This window comes from Kogia breviceps, chromosome X (genome assembly GCF_026419965.1).
Source record: "Kogia breviceps isolate mKogBre1 chromosome X, mKogBre1 haplotype 1, whole genome shotgun sequence".
Lineage (NCBI taxonomy): Eukaryota > Metazoa > Chordata > Mammalia > Artiodactyla > Physeteridae > Kogia > Kogia breviceps.
In genome coordinates this window covers 2,432,223-2,456,701 of record NC_081330.1, presented here as the reverse complement: position 1 = coordinate 2,456,701, position 24,479 = coordinate 2,432,223, and the positions used below count along the sequence as shown (strand labels likewise).

At 37.6% G+C, this 24,479-nt stretch overlaps 1 protein-coding gene across 3 annotated transcripts in view; it reads right to left on the bottom strand.

Moving 5' to 3' along the window:
- The window catches only part of GABRA3 (gamma-aminobutyric acid type A receptor subunit alpha3), a 252,191-nt gene that overhangs the window by 83,097 nt on the left and 144,615 nt on the right, over positions 1-24,479 (bottom strand). For all 3 annotated transcript variants that reach the window (XM_067023166.1, XM_067023165.1, XM_059049636.2), the window contains exons 4-5: positions 11,865-11,932; positions 1,722-1,942 (exon numbers count right to left, since the gene is read on the bottom strand). In XM_067023166.1, the coding sequence (XP_066879267.1) occupies positions 1,722-1,942; positions 11,865-11,932 (289 nt within the window). The remainder of the gene's footprint in view (positions 1-1,721; positions 1,943-11,864; positions 11,933-24,479) is intronic.

Below are 24,479 nucleotides of genomic sequence, written 5' to 3'. Positions count from 1 at the left end.
CAAAATTATTATTTTAAAAACAAAATTTACATACCTAAAAACTCTAATGACAACGAGTCATGAAAAACATAAAACTGTGATGGTTTTATGCTTTGGGAGCAGAAAAGTATGAAATACATTATATATATAATATATATTCATATATATATTAAAAGTTATATTCTTAAGTTGTGTGGAAATTCACTTATACGAAACTCCTCAGCATTTCCACACAATGTGGCATAAAATATATGTTGCTATAATTTTGTATTTATATATGTAACATTGTACATTTCAGAAAATAGCTAACATTATCTCACTTGATTCTCACAATTCTGCATCATACAGATAGTTTGTTGCTGCAGTTAAACCTAGGCTATTCTGACTGTCACAGTGTTCATGCCTGTGTATATGGCTGTAAATCTGTGTATTTAAATGCCCTTGACTATGTATATGCCTGTGTACTGGTCTACACATGTCTCTGAGTATGCATAAACTTTTATACATTGTGAATGTCTATCTCTGTGTGTCTGAAAATGTTCATATGGCCAACTCTATTTTTTATTGAAATATAGTTGATTTGCAATATTGTGTTAGTTTCAGGTATACAGCAAAGTGATTCAGTTTATATATATATATATATATATATATATACACACACACACATTTATTTATTTATATACATACACCTATATACATATAAATATTTCAGATTATTTTCTATTATAGGTTATTATAAGATATTGAATATAGTTTCTTGTGCTATAACAGTATATCCTTATTGTTTATCTATTTTATATATAGCAGTGTGTATATGTTAACCCCACCCTTCTAATTTATCCCTCCCCCCTCCCTTTCCCTTTCCCCTTTTGGTAAACATAAGTTTTTTTTCTAAGTCTGTGAGTCTATTTCTGTTTTGTATAGAGATTCATTTGTATTATTTTTTATATTCCATGTATAAGTGATAGCATATAATATTTGTCTTTCTCTGCCTGGCTTACTTCACTTAGTATGAAATTTTCTAGGTCCATCCATGCTGCTGCAAATGGCAATATTTCATTCTTTTTTATGGCCGAGTAATATTCCTGTGTGTGTGTGTGTGTGTGTGTGTGTGTGTGTGTGTGTGTGTGTGTGTGTATCACATCTTCTTAAAGCAATCATCTATTGATGGGTACTTGGATTGTTTCCATCTCTTGGCTATTATAAATAGTGCTGCTATGAACATTGGGGTGCACATTATCTTTTCAAATTAGAGTTTTTGTTTTTTCTGGATATATGCCCAGGAGTGGGAGTGATGCATTATATGTTAGCTCCATTTTCAACTTTTAAAGGAACCTCCATACCGTTCTCCATAGTGGCGGTACCAATTTACATTCCCACCAACAGTGTAGGAGGGTTCCCTTTTCTCCACACCCTCTCCAGAACTTATTATTTGTAGACTTTTTAATGATATCCATTCTTATCAGTGTGAGGTAATACTTCATTGTGGTTTTGATTTGCATTTCTCTAATAATTACTGATGATGAGCATTGTTTCATGTGCCAGTTGGCCAACTATACTTGTGTCTATAACATATACATCTGAAAGTGTGCATACCTGCAAATGTGTTAGGAAGTATATGCCTGTATGTGCATTTCTAATCTGTAACCTTGACAGAATTTTCAATGGATAGCTTAAAACATGCTGATTTCAATCCTTGTCCTACCCCAGTACACTTTAGATGAGCTGCACCACTTTCTGACCTCATGGTATAGAGGAGGGTTCCATTGTCCACCAGTCTGAGCAGCTTGTTAGGTGTGGTCATGTTATGGGCCACTGATTTCTTGCCATTGTGGAAGAAGGTGTCAGGGGTCCAGATCTTACTAGCCAGGAGATTATTCAGTGGAAGGATCTTCATGGGTCCATCAAATTTCAGTCTTTCATCATGCCATGTCTGTCGAAAAAATACATCAATGGTGTACTCCTAAGGACAAAAAGAGAGAGAACAATGTTTCAGTTGAATTCTGGTAGGGACCCACAGTGCCCTTAGCAAATATTAATTACTTTGCAGTATTTCCTCTGATGCAGAGAAGCAGCAGTCTATTAAGAGTAGTTACTAGTAAGTAGGGAAAATGATTATGATTGAGAAAAAATGTCATGGTGATCAGTAAGTACATAGATAATATGTTTGACAAGATTTTGCTTAGGAAGATCACTGCCAACACTGCCCTGCACATCATGCAAGCTGAACACAAGACTTTGCCTTATGAAAAGGAAAGAGCTCCCTTCTCTATGCAGTGGCATCTCTAATAAGAGCAAACTCCTTACCTTATCTCTTCTACTAAATGATCCCATATGAACATCAAAGGCCAATATAACAATTACCATAAAACTAAAATCTTAAATCTTAAAACACATTTCATTTGATTCTCCAACAATATGTCTAATGAGTTAATATCTTATTATCTTCAATAAATAAGGAACTCTTATAGATAAGATAAAAACAAACACACAAATAGAAAAATGGGTAAATGACATGAACAGAAAACTCATGAAATGGATAAAAATTGTTAATAAACATGGAGAACATTTTCAAAATTGCTGTTCATCCATCTAAACATAAATTAAAGTTACAATAAATGTTCCAGGTTTTGGTAACAGCAGACTAAATCATTTGGATATACCTTCCTATAGCTATTAATTATAAAATTTGAACTAAAAATTATGGATCTATAGCTAGATAGATATACAGACTATTTGAAACCAATGGGGAATGATTGAAAGCAGACAAAAACTTGAAGAAAGTTTAGTCTTGAAAGATGGCAGCACATGTGCTCAAGGCACCGCATACCCTGAAGAGGGGCTGAAGCCTGTAGGAAGGGAGCCTTTCCCTAATTGGTCCACAGCGGGGCCACATTTATGCAATTTGTCTAGAGGGGATACATTTCCTTATCTGCAAAAAGGTACTATATATGCTAACAGCTTGGGAACTAGATAATAAATAGGTTGGATAATGATTTATAGTACAAAAACCTGAGAATGCTGAGACTAGAGGAACTTTCACTTTTAGGCAATCTCTTGAATTCACTTTAGCTCCTAAAGAGTCTCAGCCCCACCCATCTGAAACCTTGGGATATTGGAGCTTTTGGAAAAAGCCAACCAGAGATTTGATGACAGCCCTAGGTTTCCTTCTGGAGACAGTAGGAGTGTAGAGAAGAGGGGGAAGAACTGACATGTTTCATGTCTAAACTTTAGCACATTTGAGGGCAGGGACTGCTTCTTATTCACTACTGTATCCTTAGTACCATGCCCTCAACAAATCTGTGTGGAAGGGATGTATTCAAATCCATTTTATTCTTTCATTTTGCTGTGTTTTCAATAAAAGAGAGATGTTTAGAAAAAAAAAAAGATGGCAACAGCAACAGGTTAAAATTGTGTTTGTGGCTTTTCTTTTCTAAAGCTCCTCTCCCAAACCTAGAATTTCTGTGGCAGATACCACAGCCTTAATGGCTCAAAGTGGCCAATAATATGGAAATTTAGGAGTGGGAGTCCTGGAAGCAAGAGAGTCACAGAGGGTATAGGACCCCAAATCTGAGTATATACTTTGCCCCAAAACCTGGCTGACCACTACATACATAGTGAAAACTCTGGGGCTATGGAAAAAAATGCAGGCAGAAACAATGGGGGAGTCTTCCACTAAATGACAGATGACAAAACCGTGGTGGTGGGTGATGTTTGTGAGTTAGGCAGAAATCAGAAAAATTATTGGCTTAATACCTCAGAAGACAGAGCTCAAAGCTGGCCAAAGAGCTGAAAGTGCAGGGGGAAGCCTTGGAGAAAAACAAAACCACTGAGAGGGTAAGTCCCAAAATCTGAGTAGAAACTCTGCTTTGACTGATGACTAAACTACACAAGGCATGGGGGACACATCTAGGTAGTCAGGTAAAACAAAGAAGCAGTCAGAAGCTACTTAAAATCCTTTGGCTTAAAATTCCTTAATGGTTTCCAGTTATACCTGGAATAAATTCTAATACCTTTCTCTTCCTTAGAAAGTACTTCATAAACTGACCCTTGTCTTCTTCTCTAAGCTCTTCTCCAACCACCTGTAGCTCTACAAATTAGCCAGTCTGGCTTTTCTTCTCCTCCAGCACACCAAGAATATCCCTACCTAAGGATTAGGAGATTATATAATTTGTTGTCTAAACTGGAACACTTTTGAGAGAGGAGGCTTTATCAACAGTTATATCAGGACAACAGGTGTAAGCCAGGACTATGCCAGGTTTAAAGCTGGAATTAGACTCCCACATAAAAGCAAGACCCTGAAGGGCTCCAACCTCAGGAGAAGGGTGAATTACATAAAAGAAACTAGATAAATCCAGTCCACAACATGAAAATTCAGAAAGGAAACTTGTCTATCCAAGCATGAATTCTGAAATGGAGAGGAATTTAGGGGAAGCATTTCTACTGATATTTAGCAACTTCAAGCCTAATCTTATATGAGACCAATATTTAAATGTACACCTGCTTTGGGGCTTAAAAGCTAAGAAATTAACATAAAAATAGGTCTCAGGATGGGGATACCTCTAGATAGACTTACAAAAGCAAACACTATAAAGAGACATGGCCATAAATACATGCTTGCTGAAAAGAAATTCACAATCCACAACAATGAACCACCTAAGGAAATGGTAGTAAGCAAGAGTTAGCTGATACAACATGTAGCTGAATTATACCCTTTCCAAGAACCTCACATAACAGAATAATCAAATAGATATTATAAAGGAACTATAATTAAAATGATAAAAGTATCAAAGGAGATTGAGAACATGAGAATAGATCCAAACATTATGGGGTAAAAACAAGAAAAAACAGATTTTTAAAAGGTCTACTTGAATTAGATATTCTGTGAAAGAAAAATAGTCACTGAAACTAAAAACTCAATGGATATGTTACACAGAAGATTAGATATTATTAAAGAGAGATTAGTGAACTGGAAAATACATGTGAAGAAAACTTGTTCAGTGTATGTTTCTAACAAAGTTCTAAAGTGGGAGAATAGAGAAAATGGGGGCAAAACAATAAAGTACTAACGGATGAAAGTTTCTCAGAATTGTTGAAATATAAGCATCCTTAGCTTCAAGAACCTTAACCACTTGCAAGCTCAGTATAAAAAAATATATCCAAGCCAAGCATAGTGGATTTGAAAAATACCAAAGAGGAGATCTTAAAAACAACCAAATAGAAAAGACATATTAACTACAAAGAAATAGCAGTTTGATAGCAGACTTCTTGAAAAAAACAATTGAAGCCAAAAGAATTCTATAGCCAACTAGATTATCATTTGAGAGTGGTTTCAAAATAAAGATGAGTTTAGATAAATAAGATAATATTTTCCCATGGCTGGGTCACTCACAGTATTCAGGCCTCATTCAGAAGTTTCCATATCTTCCCCTTACCATGTGTTATTTTTCTTCATACATTATTTTGTCAGATAGCTCTGACAAAATGTATTTTTATTTGCTTACTCTTCCTCTCATTCCACTAGCCTGGATGCTGCATGAGAGCAGAGATTTTCTTCAGTTCACTGCTATATTTCTAGCACCTAAAATCCTACCTGACCAATAGTAGCTGGTTTATAAATATTTCTGAATTAAAAATGATTGAATGAATCCTCAGGAAAGGAACTACTGAAAGAAGTTTGTCATATAGTTGAAAATGAAACCAGCAGGAAGATTCAAGAAGGAATCGTGAGCACAACTGTTGACAAACCTATGGGTAAACTAAACAAATAATGGCTCTCTACAAATGATGTTAAGGACTATAAAAACAAAGTGGAATAAATAACTACAGTAAGCCAAATGGAAGGAAGGAGTAGGGATACATGGATTAATATATTCTTGTCCTATTTGGGAAGAGAGTGGAGATATTAAATTTAAGGTCAAGTATATATATCAACATTTAAGGTAACCATTAAGAATATACTAGAAATAAAATGCAAAACTTACAAAAGAGTAGAGAAAAAACAAAGGGGAATATAGGAAATGCTTCAATCCCATAGAAGGCAAGAAAAAATAAAGCATATAAAAACATGGGGGAAAGAATATATAAAATAAGATAGTAGAAATGAACAATATAATCTAATGATAAATAAACAATGTAGCTGTATGTTATGTATATACAAGAGTCACACCTTAAGGGCACATAAAAACACAAGTTGAAAATGAAGTGATGGAAACATATGTATGGGTAAATCCTAATCAAAATAAAGTCATAGAACTATAAAATACAGACAGCAGGGACTGTAAGACTAACACTTTTGTTCAGGATGAAATATTACACTAAAAAATGGAGTATATCAAGTGAAAAAAATTCTTAATTTTTATGTATGGATAACATGGACTCAAAATATGTAAGGCAAAAATTGAATTACAAGGAGAAAATGACAAACCCTTAGATTCTCGGTAAATGAAAGACCAATCAAACCAATAATTTGTATGATAAGTGAAGAATCCTTTTGACAAGCATAAAGTAAGGAATACACATAGACTTAAACACTTAGTAAACAAACAGTATTTTTTTTACCAAAATAGATGATCATATGTTAAGCCATAAAGCAAATCTCAAGAAACACAAAAAAGATTTCACATCCTATAGACCATCTTGTTTCAATATGAGGCATTAAATTAGAAATTAATAATAAAGTATTACATTTGAAAATTAGAAAACCCACTAAATTTTTTTAAGAAAACAAAGAAGAAACCATAAAGGATATTAGAAAATACTTAGAACTGAACAATGAAAATGCTTATAAATGAAATCTTGTATTCAACTCCTCAAGTGCTGCTTAGAAGGAAATTGATAGCCATAGAGAAGCCTTAAAGATGGTCTTTTAAAAAGGGAAAACCATAAGCTAATCTACCTCAGGAAACCAGGAACACAGAATATCCCAAGAAAAGTAAAGAAAAAAAATGATCTACACAAAAGCGAAAATCAGTGAAACAGAAAACAACAGCAAAAAAATAATACAGATGTTGCACAAAATCCAAAATGGGTTGCTTTGACACACAAACAATATAGAAAACTGACAATAAGTTTAATCAAGAAAATGGGGGAACAGTTGGGGTGAGGGGTAGAAATACAGATTAAATAAAATTGGGCAAAACAAGTTGATAATTTTTGAAGCTGGGTGATAGATACATGAGGTTCCATTAAACCATTTTCTCTACTTTGGGGGTTGTGTTTGTGTGTGTTTGTGTGTGTGTGTGTGTGTGTGTGTGTGTGTGTGTGTGTGTGTGTATCATATATATAATCACTGCCAGCCTGTAGATAATAGATTGTAGGGAAATGAGAGTAGAGAGAGGGAAAGCAGGGGTTTATTACAGTTTGATATGCCAGAGACAATGGTGGCCTGAGCCAGAATAGTAGCAGTTCAGGTGATGAGAAGTGGTTTAATATGAGAACACCTATGAACACAGATACAAGAACCATGAATAATAGATTTTTTTTAATTTTTGAATTTCATTTTATTTATTTTTTATACAGCAGGTCCTTATTAGTCATCAATTTTATACACATCAGTGTATACATGTCAATCCCAATCACCGAATCCATCACACCCCCACCCCCACACCCCATGGCTTTCCCCCCTTGGTGTCCATACGTCTGTTCTCTACATCTATGTCTCAATTTCTGCCCTGTAAACTGGTTCAGCTGTACCAATTTTCTAGGTTCCACATATATGCGTTAATATATAATATTTGTTTTTCTCTTTCTGACTTAATTCACGCTGTATGACAGTCTCTAGATCCATCCATGTCTCAAAAAATGACCCAATTTCTTTCCTTTTTATGGCTGAGTAACATTCCATTGCATATATGTACCACATCTTCTTTATCCATTCATCTGTCGATGGGCATTTAGGTTGCTTCCATTACCTGGCTATTGTAAATAGTGCTGCAATGAACACTGGGGTGCATGTGTCTTTCTGAATTATGGTTTTCTCTGGGTATACACCCAGTAGTGGGATTGCTGGATCATATGGTAATTCTATTTTTAGTTTCTTAAGGAACCTCCGTACTGTTCTCCATAGTGGCTGTATCAGTTTACATTCCCACGAACAGTGCAAGAGGGTTCCCTTTTTTCCACACCCTCTCCAGCATTTGTTGTTTGTAGATTTTCTGATGATGTCCATTCTAACTGGTGTGAGGTGATACCTCATTGTAGATTTGATTTGCATTTCTCTAATAATTAGTGATGTTGAGCAGTTTTTCATGTGCTTCTTGGCCATCTGTATGTCTTCTTTGGAGGAATGTCTATTTAGGTCTTCTGCCCATTTTTGGATTGGGCTGTTTGTTTCTTTAATATTGAGCTGCATGCACTGTTTACATATTTTGGAGATTAATGCTTTGTCCATTGATTCATTTGCAAATATTTTCTCCCATTCTGAGGGTTGTCTTTTCATCTTATTTATGGTATCCTATGCTGTGCAAAAGCCTTTAAGTTTCATTAGGTCCCATTTGTTTATTTTTGTTTTTATTTCCATTACTCTAGGAGGTGGATCAAAAAGGATCTTGCTGTGATGTATGTCACAGAGTGTTCTTCCTATGTTTTCCTCTAAGAGTTTTATAGTGTCCGGTATTACATTTAAGTCTCTAATCCATTTTGGGTTTATTTTTGTGTATGGTGTTAGGGAGTGTTCTAATTTCATTCTTTTACATGTAGCTGTCCAGTTTTCCCAGCACCACTTATTGAAGAGACTGTCTTTTCTCCATTGTATACCCCTGCCTCCTTTGTCATAGATTAGTTGACCATAGGTGCGTGGGTTTATCTCTAGACTTTCTATCTTGTTCCATTGATCTATGTTTCTGTTTTTTTGTGCCAGTACCATACTGTCTTGATTACTGTTGCTTTGTAGTATAGTCTGAAGTCAGGGAGTCTGATTCCTCCAGCTCCGTTTTTTTTTTTTCCCTCAAGACTGCTTTGGCTATTTGGGATCTTTTGTGTCTCCATACAAATTTTAAGATTTTTTGTTCTAGTTCCATAAAAAATGCCTTTGGTGGGCTTCCCTGGTGGTGCAGTGGTTGAGAATCCGCCTGCCGATGCAGAGGACACGGGTTCGTGCCCCGGTCCGGGAAGATCCCACATGCTGTGGGGAAGCTGGGCCCGTGAGCCATGGCCGCTGAGCCTGTGCGTCCGGAGCCTGTGCTCCGCAACGGGAGAGGCCACAATGGTGGAAGGCCCGCGTACCACCAAAAAAAAAAAAAAAAATGCCTTTGGTAATTTGATAGTGATTGCATTGAATCTGTAGATTGCTTTGGGTAGTAGAGTCATTTTCACAATATTGATTATTCCAATCCAAGAACATGTTATATCTCTCCATCTGTTGGTATCATCTTTAATTTCTTTCATCAGTGTCTTATAGTTTTCTGCATACAGGTCTTTTGTATCCCTAGGTAGGTTTATTCCTAGGTATTTTATTCTTTTTGTTGCAGTGGTAAATGGGAGTGTTTCCTTAATTTCTCTTTCAGATTTTTCATCATTAGTGTATAGGAATGCAAGAGATTTCTGTGCATTAATTTTATATCCTGCTACTTTACCAAATTCATTGATTAAACACTAGAAATCTGTTTCCCAGCCAGAGTGATCATAACTATTCTGCCTTGTGACATAATGGATGTTCAGCTAAAAATACCCTGAAATTTATTTGACCAAAGGCTGCCCTATCAGGAAAGAGACATTCTGTTGCTTCTGCTTAATCATGAGGGAGAAGAACAAACAAGCAACTGAAAGATGAAACTTCAGAAGAGATAAAACATCTGGATTGTTTGAAATGTCTCCAGAGCCTCTGCACACCCATGTGTGCCTGCTTGGGTGGGAAAAGAGAATGGAGATGAGCTGGTTTGGGCAGGGGCTCTGTGTATGTTTCCATAGTATCCCTGAATTTGGGTATCTGTTTGCACATGTGTGTCTATGGAGTGTCTGGGATGGTGTGTAGGCTGTTGTTTTAGGTTTTTTTTAATTCTGTATATACTTTCTTATTTTTTCTGAATGTATTTATGGGTGTTCAGTCATAAGTGAGAGTGAATGTGTATGTGTGTGTGTGTGTGGGGGGGGTGTCCAAAGAGTAGCTTCAGTTGTTTTCTTATGAAAGTCTTAATCAATCACTAATTCCCAGCAATACAAAGAGAGCTTCACCTCCCTGGTGAGTTTGGTTGTCCCCAGTGGAGTATGAGCTCTCTCAATATAGGATTCCCTAGAGCCCCTTATTGCAGAGTTGGGCCTCTAAGGAGTACTTGTTGAATGAGCAAAGGTCAACAGTTTTAATGCATGCCTGGGTCTGAAGCTGTGGGCATTAATGGTTAACAGGTTGAGAGGGGGCAATCTAGACATACAGGCTTTCCTGCTGCCACTAAGAGAGACTCACATCCTCCATCCATCTTACGTCAAGCATGTCCCTCACTGAGCTCTCCCTATGTGTCAAGTACTCTATGAAGTGCCAGGGAAGCCTTGGAGTACTCGGTACTTGCCTTTAAGGAGTTCACAGAGAATTTACTATATCTCTGTATCCCTTTCTTTATTCCACACTTAAAAGACAAAGTTCAGGACTCTACTTTCCCCCTTCCTGGCATCACAGCCATTCATGACTTCCTCTCCTGATAATTAGCTTGTTTCTCCAACTGACTCCTACACCTTGCTTGATTGAAATAAGAGCCATGTAAAATCAACATGCCTAAACCAACTCTCAGCCTCCAGTCTGTTCCCCCTTGTAGTTCATGCTGTACAGACTGCCAGATCAATCATTCTAAAACAACACATGTATATTTTTACTGCCCTAGTCTAATCCACTCAATGGCTCTGTGTTACCTATAGGAAAAAAACTCTATCATGACACTACACAACTGCTTGTAGTTACCCAACAGATCTAAATAAGCTTTGTCCCCTGCTAAGTAGTAGTCCCACTGAAGATAAAGGAAAAAAATCTATGTAGTGAGCATGGATATTTCATATTTTTGAACATAGTTTTTCTGATTTTAAGATTTTAATTTTAAACACAAGGTCACTCATTCAACAAACCTTTTTGGAGCATCTAATCACTGTCTGACATACTGAGCAGATAATAGCTTCTTTGTGTCCCTTCATAATAATTTTTCAAATAATAATATTTGGTATCTGAAGTAGGTATTGATCAGATGCTCCATTAGGACAGGGTCTCCTGCCTCAACTTTCCACTGCATGCCTTGCTTTGGCAGAAAGGAAGAATGGTAGGAGAAGGGGAAGTCCTTGTAGATGGCTCATGAGTCATCCCCTTGCTAGTTCTGCTGTGCACTACCCTATTCCTTGAATCTGCTCTGATGCTCTCTTCATCCTCACATCTGTAGAAGGACCCATTTCTAGTAGGTTTGACTCTTCCTCCAAACACTTTATATCACCATGGTCCATCCACTTCCCCGTTGAATAGGGCTTGTTTGCAAGGAATGGACTTCTACTTTTTTGGGGGAAGGGATGGACTTCTTGAATGGACACTACCAGTTGCTAGACTGAGAGTCCCACCATGTGCACTCCTCACATGACCTATTTGTGCTGATACGTGTGGGGTACTGAAATGTGAAGTGTGAGGTCAGACAAAGTTTAATTGAGGATATGAAGAAAAGCTGAATTTTGAAAGATATGTTGTAGAAGGGAAAGGTATTCCTGATGGGGGATATATGCTTGATATGTGAATAGATGGGAAGAGCAGGGCAAAAGATAGATTTAGCTAAATGTAGGATGATGAGGGTAGGGCATTCATGAGACAAGTCTTCTCCTTAGAATATAGCTCCAAGGCCCTGCCATAGGAAAACCTCAATTTATTTTCTTTGATCTGTTGCATCATCTTTCACTTTTACCTTTGCAGAAAATATACTTACCATGTCAGTGTCTGACACAGGGCCAAAACTGGTCACGTAGATGTCAGTCTTAACTTCAGTCACTGCATCTGGTTGAAAGAAAGTAGAAAAGCAGAGTATTATTAAAGACTGTAGCCTTAGCTCAGAGAGAGTCCAGTGCAGTACTCCAAATGATAGTGAACTTGTTACTTCTAAGAAAGGATACTTCGTACAATCATAGGAGAACCCCTTTAAAAACTCTCACTTGTACTATTTCTTCACAGAGAATATGCTAGGCACAGGAACAAAGTCCATCCCTTTAGGTAACATTGAGAATGGCGGCAGAACCTCCAGACTCCAAAGCTTAGTGAGAGCCCTTCGAGATCTCTAACATTCACACATGCTGGGCTCTCACACTGGGATTATCCCTACCTGTGGTAAGTTACAAATGTTCCAAGAGCCAACCCTTTTCCACTCTCAGGAATGTAGGATGATTGTACTCCTACTTAAAGTAAGGAAGGGATGTGTGACTGGTTTTGGTTGTAGGAGGAAGTAATATGTGTCCCTCCCTGGCTACAACAATTAATGTCCAACCCAAGACCCTACCTGCCAATGGTCACCATGGAAACATATGTTAATATGGAGCTACTATAAGATTGAAACAGCCTGGAATGATGACCCAACACTTGGAGGACAATGGAACTGGAGAGTTGCCTGGATCCACAATAGACTTTGCATCAAAGAGAAGTACTTTTGTTGGGTTAAGTGACTGAGATTTGGAGATGATTGATATCACCTGATACACTCTCTTTGCATTTTTTTTTCTATTGCAACTGTGTATTTACCCATCTGCCTTGCCACATAACCCAAGAGCTCCTGAAGGGCAGTGTCCCTATTTTGTTTTCTCTGTATCCTCAGTACATAGAAAAGGAGCCTGTTATTGAGATGGTGCTCACTGAACATTTTCGGTATTAATGGATGAATCTCATCACATATATATTTGCCAAGTTGGAAAATGATACTCAGAGAAGTGAAGTTATTGCACTGCTAAGTTTCTCTTTTCCTCCTTCTGTCAGCCCTGTTTACCCCATTGCAGCTCAGACTAGCTCACCCACTCAAATATACCTCAGAGTACAGGGTAGCCTACTTCAGCTTAGCAAAGTCAATTCCAGCCTACCAAACACCTCATAATTACACTAAATTCAAACAAGATCCACTCCAGCCCAGAATATCTGACCCCAGTAGAGCACACCAGTCGCGTAGCTAATACCAATAAAACCCACATAGGACTTGATATATGTATATGATAATGAGGCTGGTTAGTGGAGTCTATGGCAGTATTTTTTTAATTTTTAAAATTTATATTTCCTTTTTAATTGAAGTATAGTTGATTTAAAACATTATATTAGTTTTAAGGGTACAATATTGTGATTTGACATTTTTATAGATTATGCTCCATTTAAAGTTATTGTAAAATATTGGTTATATTCCCTGTGCTATACATTACACTATTTCTTTTTTCCCATGGAGAGGTAATGGACACACATACTCCATTTATAGCATATTCACTATATTCATCCAGTCCTGGGTCCTAGCCCAGAGGTACTTTATATCTTTTCCAGAGCCATCCCTTAGGCTCTTAATACACTACTCCCCTACACAGGCACAAAGTATACTCAAGGCCACTGTACACATCCACAAACATTCCATTTTCAAAAGAGACTATGAGTATCATTTAATAAGAATTGACACTGTGGTCAATTCACCAAAACACACAATCTACTTCCAAGCTTAATCAGCAAATAACATGTCTCTGAAGCTAGAGTTGTGTTTTAAATATTTGGGCTCTCATCTAGAGCACAGTCTTCCCTCAGAGATATTTCTGTGCTTCAAGGACAAGAGACAACACTTCAGAATGCAGAACATGCCCCCTAAACACTTGTCTCTTCAGATACACTGCCAGATTCTTTGGCTGGGGAAACACTGCCATACGCCAAAGTACATAAAACAAAATTAATAATTAATGGGAGAGACCACAATTACATTTGAATCCAATATTCCAGGCAGGACATAGTTAGACACAGAACAACTTTCTAAACCAACTTAACTGTAAAACTGTAAGATAGCTATGCAGATTCAAAACAGGGGACCCAGGGACTTCCCTGTCAGTCCAGTGGTTAAGACTCTGTTCTTCCACTGCAGGGGATGCGGGTTCGATCCCTGGTTGGAGAACTAAGATCCCACATGCCACTTGGCACAGTGACAAAAACAAAAACAAAACAGGGGACCCAGACTATAGGAGAAAAAGGAGAAGAGAGATAGTGGTGATAAAGTCAGGAGACTGCTGTAGCTCTAAGAGGAGAATGGAGTCACTGTAAGTAGAAAAGGAAGAGTCTTTGGCTGGGATGGAAAGGCTTGCGTTCTGGATCTCTGCCTGACTTGTTGAATGCCTTAAGACTTCTCCTTTTGACTTTTCTCTTGTACAATGAGGGTTTGGTATCAAACAAATTTGAATTTTCTCTCTGCTCTAACTAGGAACTCTGAACGCAGGGCCAAGCAAAAAGCATCTGACTAAAGGTGCCCAATGGTAGCAAAAGGCAAGTTTTCTCTGCTGCCTGAGGAAGGTAGGAGGTTTGTTTGATCAGGCCGCCCAACATGGCTGTTCTCTTGCTCTCTGTACATCCCCTGCTCGACCAGTCCCTGCTTCACCTACACCCACTCACATGACTGACCTTCCCTCAATCATAGGTCCTAATCAGTAAATGCCTATGTACTTGTCTCTGGCTCCAGCTAATGATCTAATCTTTAGATCAGAACTATCTCCACTATGATGATTTATCAAAGGGGCAGTGAGGGGTGAACTCCTCTACTGGTTTCCCTGGCAACCAATAAGCAACGACCTAAAGTCAATTCCTCCTGTAACTGGTAACCTCCCTCCCCATCCCACCTGGAAGTGAAGACTACCACCAAGTCCTGCCCACCTCTGCTGCACATGGTGGGGTGTCACTCCAGGACCCGGGTTCAGACAAGGAAGATTCCCCTTATCCATGAAACCATTAATGTCTCTGTCGCTGACTCCAGGCTCTTTCTTTGGTCTCGAGGCTGGGAAAGTACAGGGCTTGCAGGTCTGGGGGGTGCAACCCAACAAGGTTTAATGCAAATAAGGTATTCCTCCTCTCTCTCAACTGTTCACTGTCATTTAAAAGTCATCCATTGGGACTTCCCTGGGGATCCAGTGGTTAAGACCTCACCTTCCAATGCAGGGGGTGTGGGTTCCTTCCCTGGTTAGGGAGCTAAGACCCCACATGCCTCGCAGCCAAAAAACCCAAAACGTAAAACAGAAGCAATATTGTAACAAATTCAATAAAGACTTTAAGAAAACAGTCCACATCAAAAAAAAAATTTTTAACATCTTTATTGGAGTATAACTGCTTTACAGTGGTGTGTTAGTTTCTGCTTTATAACAAAGTGAATCAGCTATACATATACATATATCCCCATATCTCCTCCCTCTTGCATCTCCCTCCCACCCTCCCTATCCCACCCCTCTAGGTGGTCACAAAGCACCAAGCTCATCTCCCTGTGCTATGTGGCTGCTTCCCACTAGCTATCTCTTTACATTTGGTAGTGTATGTTGACATTCCATCAGTGTTGCACACAGGTACCACAAAGCCCCAATGACTAAATCCCATTTTTTGACTAGGAAATCCAGCTGCCTTGGAGCAGGGTATGTGAAAACACACAGAAGTACCCTGCAGAAATATTGCACAGTGATTGAAAGCATGACTAACTGGGTTTGAATATAGGTTCTGCCATTTACTCTTTGTGTGCCTTTTGTCACTTAACTTCTCTATGCCTGTTTCTTCATCTGGAAAATTGGGATAATGATAGCACGTACCTCAGAATTGCTCTGAGGATTTAAGGAGACAGTATTGAGACCAATGGTTAGAATAAATCCAGTGTTCAATATATGTTAGCTGCTGCTGCTGCTGCTTAATACTATTCCAGAGGCAAGACCATATGAGACACCCATAAGGCAAAGTGGACAGAACTCACCCAGAAGTCTAAGGTCCTCAGTCCCAGACAAAGAAGAGTGTATCCACCCACCACTCCAGCTCCTCTGTGTGAAGGAATGATCAGAAGTTTGCTATTTCATTTAATTAAATGAAAAGACCAGTGAATTAGACTAAAACTGGTGAGGGCTACAGTTCATAGTCTAGCCCCTGTTCACTGCCTTCTCATTTTTCAAATGTGAAAAATGATTTAATTGGGAAATGAGTTTTTTCTTTTTTTTTAACAAATATTTTCCAATGCTCCTTGGTTCTTTTTTATTTACTTTGGAGATCCAATTTCCTTCCAATATTACCTTCTGAAACCAAAGGTGAATACAATTATCCTTTCCTTTTGCAAATTTACTGTGGTATTGGAAGCTAAACACACATGCCCTTAGCCCTCAGTGGGACTCCCATTGGTGAGGAACTTATCAACCAGTTCCTAATGTCATTCCAGCTTGCTTTTGATCTGAAAGAGTAAAGATACGCCAATCAGCAAGTGATCACTGTGTTTATATTGACTATGTTGCTCATACAAACTGTATTTTCTAGTTTGAATTCAAATATATCCCCAAGAAGCCATGAATTTTCTCCTCTGAGCAGAAACCAGAGTAGTTTCTCCAACTCTAGCTTCTCCACTCCAGCACACACATAAACTTTGGTCTTAGTACTGCCCTTTGGATCCATACAACAAAATCTGCTTCTTGTTCTTTTGAGAGTTAAAGACCTTCAGAGATTGAAGGAAAGTGATCATGGTACACCGAAGTCTTCTCTTCTTGTTCCTTTCCAGATTAAATATCCTGACTTCCTTTGTGTCTCCCCTCTTTTGACATGGTTTTAAGCAACCTCACTATCCCACATTCACTTTCCTCTGGATTGGGTCTGATTTTTTTTCTGGCACTCTGAAATATGTTTTGTGATGAAACTTTGTCACAGCTCTATTAGACAGGATCATAAGATGAATGATATGAACAAAAGCCAACCATACCCCTTTATCTCATTATAGGCTGTGACGGACTCTTCAATCCTTCCCAATAACAGTCTTCCTGACAACAATGAGGTTTTAAGGATTGGGACTTTGACTAAAAGAACAAAGTCCTGACTTTTCTGTTTTCCTACATCCATATCACTGGGAATTTTAGAGAATAAGTGTTTGTTATTGTGTACACTTTCCATCTTGAAGAGAGACTAAGCTACTAGAAATTAGCTTCCATGTGACTAGCTGGGTCTGCTAGCAACATGGATTTGAGGAGTGGACTACAATGACTTATGGAGAGCCTCTTGGAGATCTGAGAGCTGGAGTGCTCTGATCTGTTAATGGCCTTTTCATTTGTCTTTTACAAACCTTGGGGACTGAGATACTGTAAGTACTCAGTGACACACCCCCCCATAGCATTAATCACAGATAAGCTCTTCAGAGGAATCACAGACAGATGGCTTAAGGAAGCAGATATGACAAAACTCTGTATTAGAGGTCCTAGGTTCTAATCTAAGCTCTGCAATGGACTCATAGCCCCTTTTGCAGGCTGTCTGGGCAAAGCTCATAACTTCTGACATTTGGTAGGCTAGAAGTCTAGCACTGTGTTTATGCTACTTCATCTAGTGTCTGGCACCTGGAATGTACAGCAAATCTTAATAGCTAGCTACATGCAACATATGTTTATAACAAAACACCAGGAAGAATTTCAGTCTTATTGCACTCCCAAAATTCATCTCTCAGTCCCAAGCCAGTTACAGTTGGTGGGCAGTACACACCATTCAGATCACTCCACTTCATTCACTGGTTCCACAAAAACACTGATTCCTGGGCTATCATCCTCAGCATTTCATCTTCCTCATCATTATCTCATTCTTTAATCTGGCATTTAACATTTAATTTGTAAAGTACCAACACATATTTCAAGTGTCAATTCAAATGGTCCCATTTGTATGTCACTCATTCTAGATGTTTCCCTCCTCCAACTTTTCCTTTTCCGTTTCCTGTACACCTATTGTTACCTAGCTCAATACTTACCCAGTGTGTAGTGGTAAAAGCATTGAACCTGATTTCAGAAGATCTTGGTACAGGTCAAGTAGTGCTACTGACAAGCTACTATGATCGTGAATGAGACTTTTATCTCCTTGAGCCTAGGTTTCCTTAACTAGAATATGAAGTTTCGGCACAGAGATCACTAAAATACATTTCAAAAAATATGCTCTGTTTCTTTGGTCTTGTGGTTTCTAAGCCCAGAGCAGATCAGAGGTACTAAATTAGAACTGAAGAAGAGATAGGACAGTGACAAAAACAAGAAATAAGCACTAATGTAGTAAAGAAAGGGGTAGGAAAAAAGTAATAATATCCAAGCTTTTCTCAGAACAGGTTGCTGTGCTCAGTGCTTCTAGTGGCATTAATATAGGTCTATAGAAGGACCTTCCTAGAATATCTTTGCCCTCAGACCTTTCTAGAGACATCCCTTCCTTGTGATGGGGACCAAAGGCAATATTAGGATTTGTAGCTCCAGAGAAAATGATGGGCAGATGTGTGGAACTAGCCACCCACATAGAAAGAAATTTCAGTAACAGGTATGGAAGAAATAAAACCATCAGAGAGCAGCTTCTTCAGCGGTTCATAGCCCTTCACTGAAAATAGAGGTCACTTCCAAGAGCTAGTAGGATTTCCTTGGGGCAATATTATAACAAAATTATAGAGGGAATTTGAAGCAGTGCTCAAATAATGACCAGGAAATAAGTTGGAGGCCAACTACACAATGTCTTCTCCACTCTAAAGGCACATCCTTGAGCCAGAACAAGCTGAAAGCCAGGGGAAAAGCAATAGAATCTTTAAAGCAGCTGAAATATTCTAAAATGTTACAAGGATGCTCTGGTATTTTTCCAGGGCCTACTGATTTTTAGCTTAAACATAAAATTAATAAGTGGAAAAAACTTTGGTATAGGACTCTGGAGACTTGGGTTAATCATGGTCCTACCTCAAGTTAACTATACCTTAATTTCTTTATCTGTGAAAAAGGGAATCCATTTTGTTATGATTACAACATTAAAAATATTGGCCATGATAGATTAGAAGAGGCTACCAGAGGCACATACACTGTCATTCTTAAGAAATGTTTGGAACTTCCAGATAAGATGGCACAGGTAATAAACACACTATAATGAGAGATAAAATATAAATGATATAATAAAAAACATAATTGTTCCAAATAAAAGATCAAAATATCATGGAACAGACACAAATCAAAGGTGTAAGTAATACTGAAGCCAGAGATCTGGGTCTGAAAATAAGAAGTAAAGTAAAAGAAATGAAAATATTTCTCTGTACAAAAGAGGAAAATGGAAGCAGGCTGAGTACTCATTGGTCAGAGCTGGGGCTCTCCTTGTAGAGAGGCTAGAAAAAGTGAAGATGAACTGATGCCCAGGGTATGACTCTGTTTGAGGCAGCAGACATGGGCTAGGGGGCTGGGTGGGGATGACATGATATACAAAGACATAGTCTTGGGATTAGAAATTGAGCTAAGTGGCTTGTTGGACCAGGAATGGATCAGCAATATAACAATGGAGAAGAAACTTCAAAAATACTGTTATAAGTCCAGTTTGGAACAGGGATCAGAGTAGAAGCAAACTATAAAACCACAAGACAGTAAGAAAAAGAGGGTGAAAAACTAATATTAAAACAAAACTAAACTGGTTTCTGGCATGGTGGAATAAGTGCATTACAGCCTTTCTCTCCCAGTGATTATAAATAAAAATCTCTGGATGAAATATAAAAGCAACTACCCAAGGACTCTGAAAAGTGAAAAAGAACAGGTAGACTACAGAGGGGCATCAACACTCCCATTTACCATTTCAACAAAAAGAATAAAATATCTAGGAATAAACCTACCTAAGGAGACAAAAGACTTGTATGCAGAAAACTATAAGACAATGATGAAAGAAATTAAAGATGATACAAATAGGTGGAGAAATATACCATGTTCTTGGATTGGAAGAATCAACATTGTGAAAATGACTCTACTATCCAAAGCAATGTACAGATTCAATGCAATCCCTATCAAATTACCACTGGCATTTTTACAGAACTAGAACAAAAAATTTCACAATTTGTATGGAAACACAAAAGACCCCGAATAGCAAAAGCAATCTTGAGAACGAAAAATGGAGCTGGAGGAATCAGGCTCCCTGACTTCAGACTATACTACAAGGCCACAGTAATCAAGACAGTATGGTACTGGCACAAAAACAGAAATATAGATCAATGGAACAGGATAGAAAGCCCAGGGATAAACCCACACACATATGGTCACCTTATCTTTGATAAAGGAGGGAAGGATATACAGTGGAGAAAAGACAGCCTCTTCAATAAGTGGTGCTGGGAAAACTGGACAGCTACCTGTAAAAGTATGAAATTAGAATACTCCCTAACACCACACACAAAAATAAACTCAAAATGGGTTAAAGACCTAAATGTAAGGCCAGACACTATCAAACTCTTAGAGGAAAACAGAGGCAGAACACTCTATGACATAAATCACAGCAAGATCCTTTTTGACCCATCTCCTAGAGAAATGGAAATAAAAACAAAAATAAACAAATGAGACCTAATGAAACATGAAAGCTTTTGCACAGCAAAGGATACCATAAACAAGACCAAAAGACAACCCTCAGAATGGGAGAAAATATTTGCAAATGAAGCAACTGTCAAAGGATTAATATCCAAAATTTATAAGCAACTCATGCAGCTCAATAACAAAAAAACAAACAACCCAATCCAAAAATGGGCAGAACTAAATAGACATTTCTCCAAAGAAGATATACAGATTGCCAACAAACACATGAAAGAATGCTCAACATCACTAATCATTAGAGAAATGCAAATCAAAATTACAATGAGATATCATCTCACACCGGTCAGATTGTCCATCATCAAAAACTCTAGAAACAATAAATGCTGGAGAGGGTGTGGAGAAAAGGGAACCCTCTTGCACTGCTGGTGGGAATGTAAATTGATACAGCCACTATAGAGAACAGTATGGAGTTTCCTTAAAAAACTAAAAATAGAACTACCACGTGACCCAGCAATCCCACTACTGGGCATATACCCTGAGAAAACCATAATTCAAAAAGAGTCATGTACCACAATGTTCATTGCAGCTCTATTTATGATAGCCAGGACATGGAAGCAACGTAAGTGTCTATCAACAGATGAATGGATAAAGAAGATGTGGCACATATATACAATGGACTATTACTCAGCCATAGAAAGAAATGAAACTGAGTTATTTGTAATGAGGTGGATAGACCTGGAGTCTGTCATACAGAGTGAAGTAAGTTAGAAGGAGAAAAACAAATATCGTATGCTAACATATATATATGGACTCTAAAAAAAAAAAATGTCATGAAGAGATTAGTGGTAGGACGGGAATAAAACACAGACCTACTAGAGCATGGACTTGAGGATATGGGGAGGGGGAAGGGTAAGATGTGATGAAGTGAGAGAGTGGCATGGACATATATACACTCCCAAACGTAAAATAGCTAGCTAGTGGGAAGCAGTCGCATGGCACAGGGAGATCAGCTCGGTGCTTTGTGACAACCTAGAGGGGTGGGATAGGGAGGGTGGGATAGGGAGGGTGACTCCAGAGGGAAGAGATATGGGAACATATGTATATGTATAACTGATTCACTTTGTTGTAAAGGAGAAACTGACACACTATTGTAAAACAGTTATATTCAAATAAAGATGTTTAAAAAAAAGACTTGGAGAAGCAACCCACAGGGAAATACGTTTTCTTTTTTTTTTATTTTCTTCTTCTTTTCTCTTGCAGTTCTGCCTCAAAGGCAAAGCTGCATAGTGGGACAGTGGCACAAACAGCTAAAACTCTGATTTAAAAAATATGTCTTGGCAGAAATTTAGGGGAAAAGGCCACTTTGGACCAGAGAGAGTAGGGAAACCCAGCAATAGAGGGTTAAAGAAGAGGATCCACTAATTCTTTATATGAACCCTCACAAATCATGGGTTTACCTTTAAGCACATGCCTAGGACAGACTCAAGGCAGCATGCCAAAGGCTTTGAGAAGTACACTATGATTTAAACCACCACCTAAATTTCACACTAATCCTGAATAGCACAAGTATAGGACAGACTCAAAACCATATAGCAAAGATTTTGATAATTGAACTATGAATTAATATGTAAACCATGGACCAAGCCTTAGGACTATCCCCTCAGTGATACGTGTGTGACATACACCAAATGCATCATAGCAAAGGCTTTGAAAACTGAAAGAGATGGGCATCGCCACCCACAGAAAGTAAGGCAGACCTTGCTTTTTAACCAAGTTGATTGTCTGATAAAACAAACAAGAAAAAAAATTCAACATTCTCCAAAGCATTATAACAGGACTAAGACTCCACATAATAGTCAAAATGTCCAGAATACAATCCAGCATTATTTTACTTAGAAAGAACCAGTAAAATGTTACCAATTCTCAAGGGAAAACACAATCAACAAATGTCAACTGTAACATGATTCAAATGTTGAAAATTTCAGTCAAAGATTTTTAAATGGTTATTATAACTAAGCTCCAAGAGGTAAATGAAAGTACATTTAAAATAAACAGAAAAATGAAGTTTTCACAGAAAAATTAGGAAATATAAAAATAACCAATTTTAAAGTTTAGCAATAAAAAATGCAATTACCAAAATAAAAAATTCACTGGATGGTCTCAATAGCAGAATGGAGATGACAAAGGAAAGAGTCAGTGAAACTGGTGATTGACAGAAATTATCCAATGTGAAGAATAGCAACAAAAATGTCTGAAAAAATATCAACAGAAACTCATGGCTATGCTGAATGATATGATAATGTCCAACACATAGAACATTGGAATTCCAGAAGGAGAGGGGAAAGAAATTAGTACAGAAAAAATATATTTGAAGAAATAGTGCTCAGAAACTTTCCAAGTTTGGTAGAACACATAAGTTTACAGAATCAAGCCATTCTACATACCCTAAACAGAAAAGAAAAAAAAAAAGAAGAAACGATTGCCTAGACATATAATAATCGAACTGCTAAATACCAAAGATGAAGAAAAATCTTGAAAGAAGGTATTGGAAAATCACACAGTCTATGAAGGGGAACAACTACTTGAAAGACTGAAGCTATATCATCAATTCACAGACGAGTGAAACAGAATCTTTAATATGCTTAAAGAAAACAACTGTTAACCTCAGAACTCTATAGCCAATAAAAATATGCTTCAGCAACTTAAGTGTCCATCAACAGATGAATGGATAAAGAAGATGTGGCACATATATACAATGGAATATTACTCAGCCATAAAAAGAAATGAAATTGAGTTATTTGTAGTGAGATGGATGGATCTAGAGTCTGTCATACAGAGTGAAATCAGTCAGAAAGAGAAAAACAAATACCGTATGCTAACACATATATATGGAATCTAAAATAAAATGGCTCTGATGGACCTAGGGGCAGGACAGGAATACAGACACAGACACAGAGAATGGACTTGAGGACACTGTGGGGGAGGGGGAGCTGAGACAAGTCAGAGAGTGGCATGGACATATATACACTACCAAATGTAAAATAGCTAGCTAGTAGGAAGCAGCTGCACAGCACAGGGAGATCAGCTCAGTGCTTTATGACCACTTAGTGGGATGGGACAGGGAGGGTGGGAGGGAGGCTAAAGAGGGAGGGGATATGGGGATGTATGTATACATATAGCTGATTCACTTTGTTATACAGCAAAAACTAACAGAACATTGTAAAGCAATTATACTCCAATAAAGATGTAAAAAATAAAGCTTCAGGAGACATTCTGAGATTTAAAAAGACAAGGGAATTTGTTACCAGCAGAGTTATTCTATAAGAAATTCTGCAGAAATTCTTCAGGCTTAAGGGAAATAATGCTGGGGGGAAATTAGATTGTCAGGAATAAAGGAGGAACAACAGATATGGAAATTCTGGATATATGTTAAAAAATTCTTCTTTCTTAAGTTCTTTAAAATAGTTATGACTGCTGAAATAAAAAATTCAAACATTGTCTCATGTGATTTTTAATGAATGTTGATATAATAGTTAAGACACCCATAACATAAAGGTACTCTGGATGGGCAATGGACCGATATTGTTACAAGACTACTTTGTACACTTTACTGGAAGTGGAACAATATTAACTCTAAGAAGACTGTGAAACCTTAGCTGTGAAAATGGTAATCCCTATAGCAACCAATGAACCTCATAAAGAAATATTCCTAAAAAGGCAAGAGATAAAATAAAGATATTCAAATATTTCAAAAATATTCAGTAAAAGGAAAATAGATTAACATAAAAACAGAGGGGACAAACAAAACAAATAATAAAATGATGAATCTAAACATAACCATGTCAATAAATATATTAATTGTAGGTGGTCTAAACATACAAAGCCAGAGATTGTCAGATTGGAAAAAAAAAAAGAGCTGAATATATTCTGTGTACACAATACCCATTTTAAATATAAAGATATAAATATATTAAAAGAATGGAAAATATATATAATGTAAACACTAATCAAAAGAGAGATGTGGTGGATATATTAAAATCAAAGAA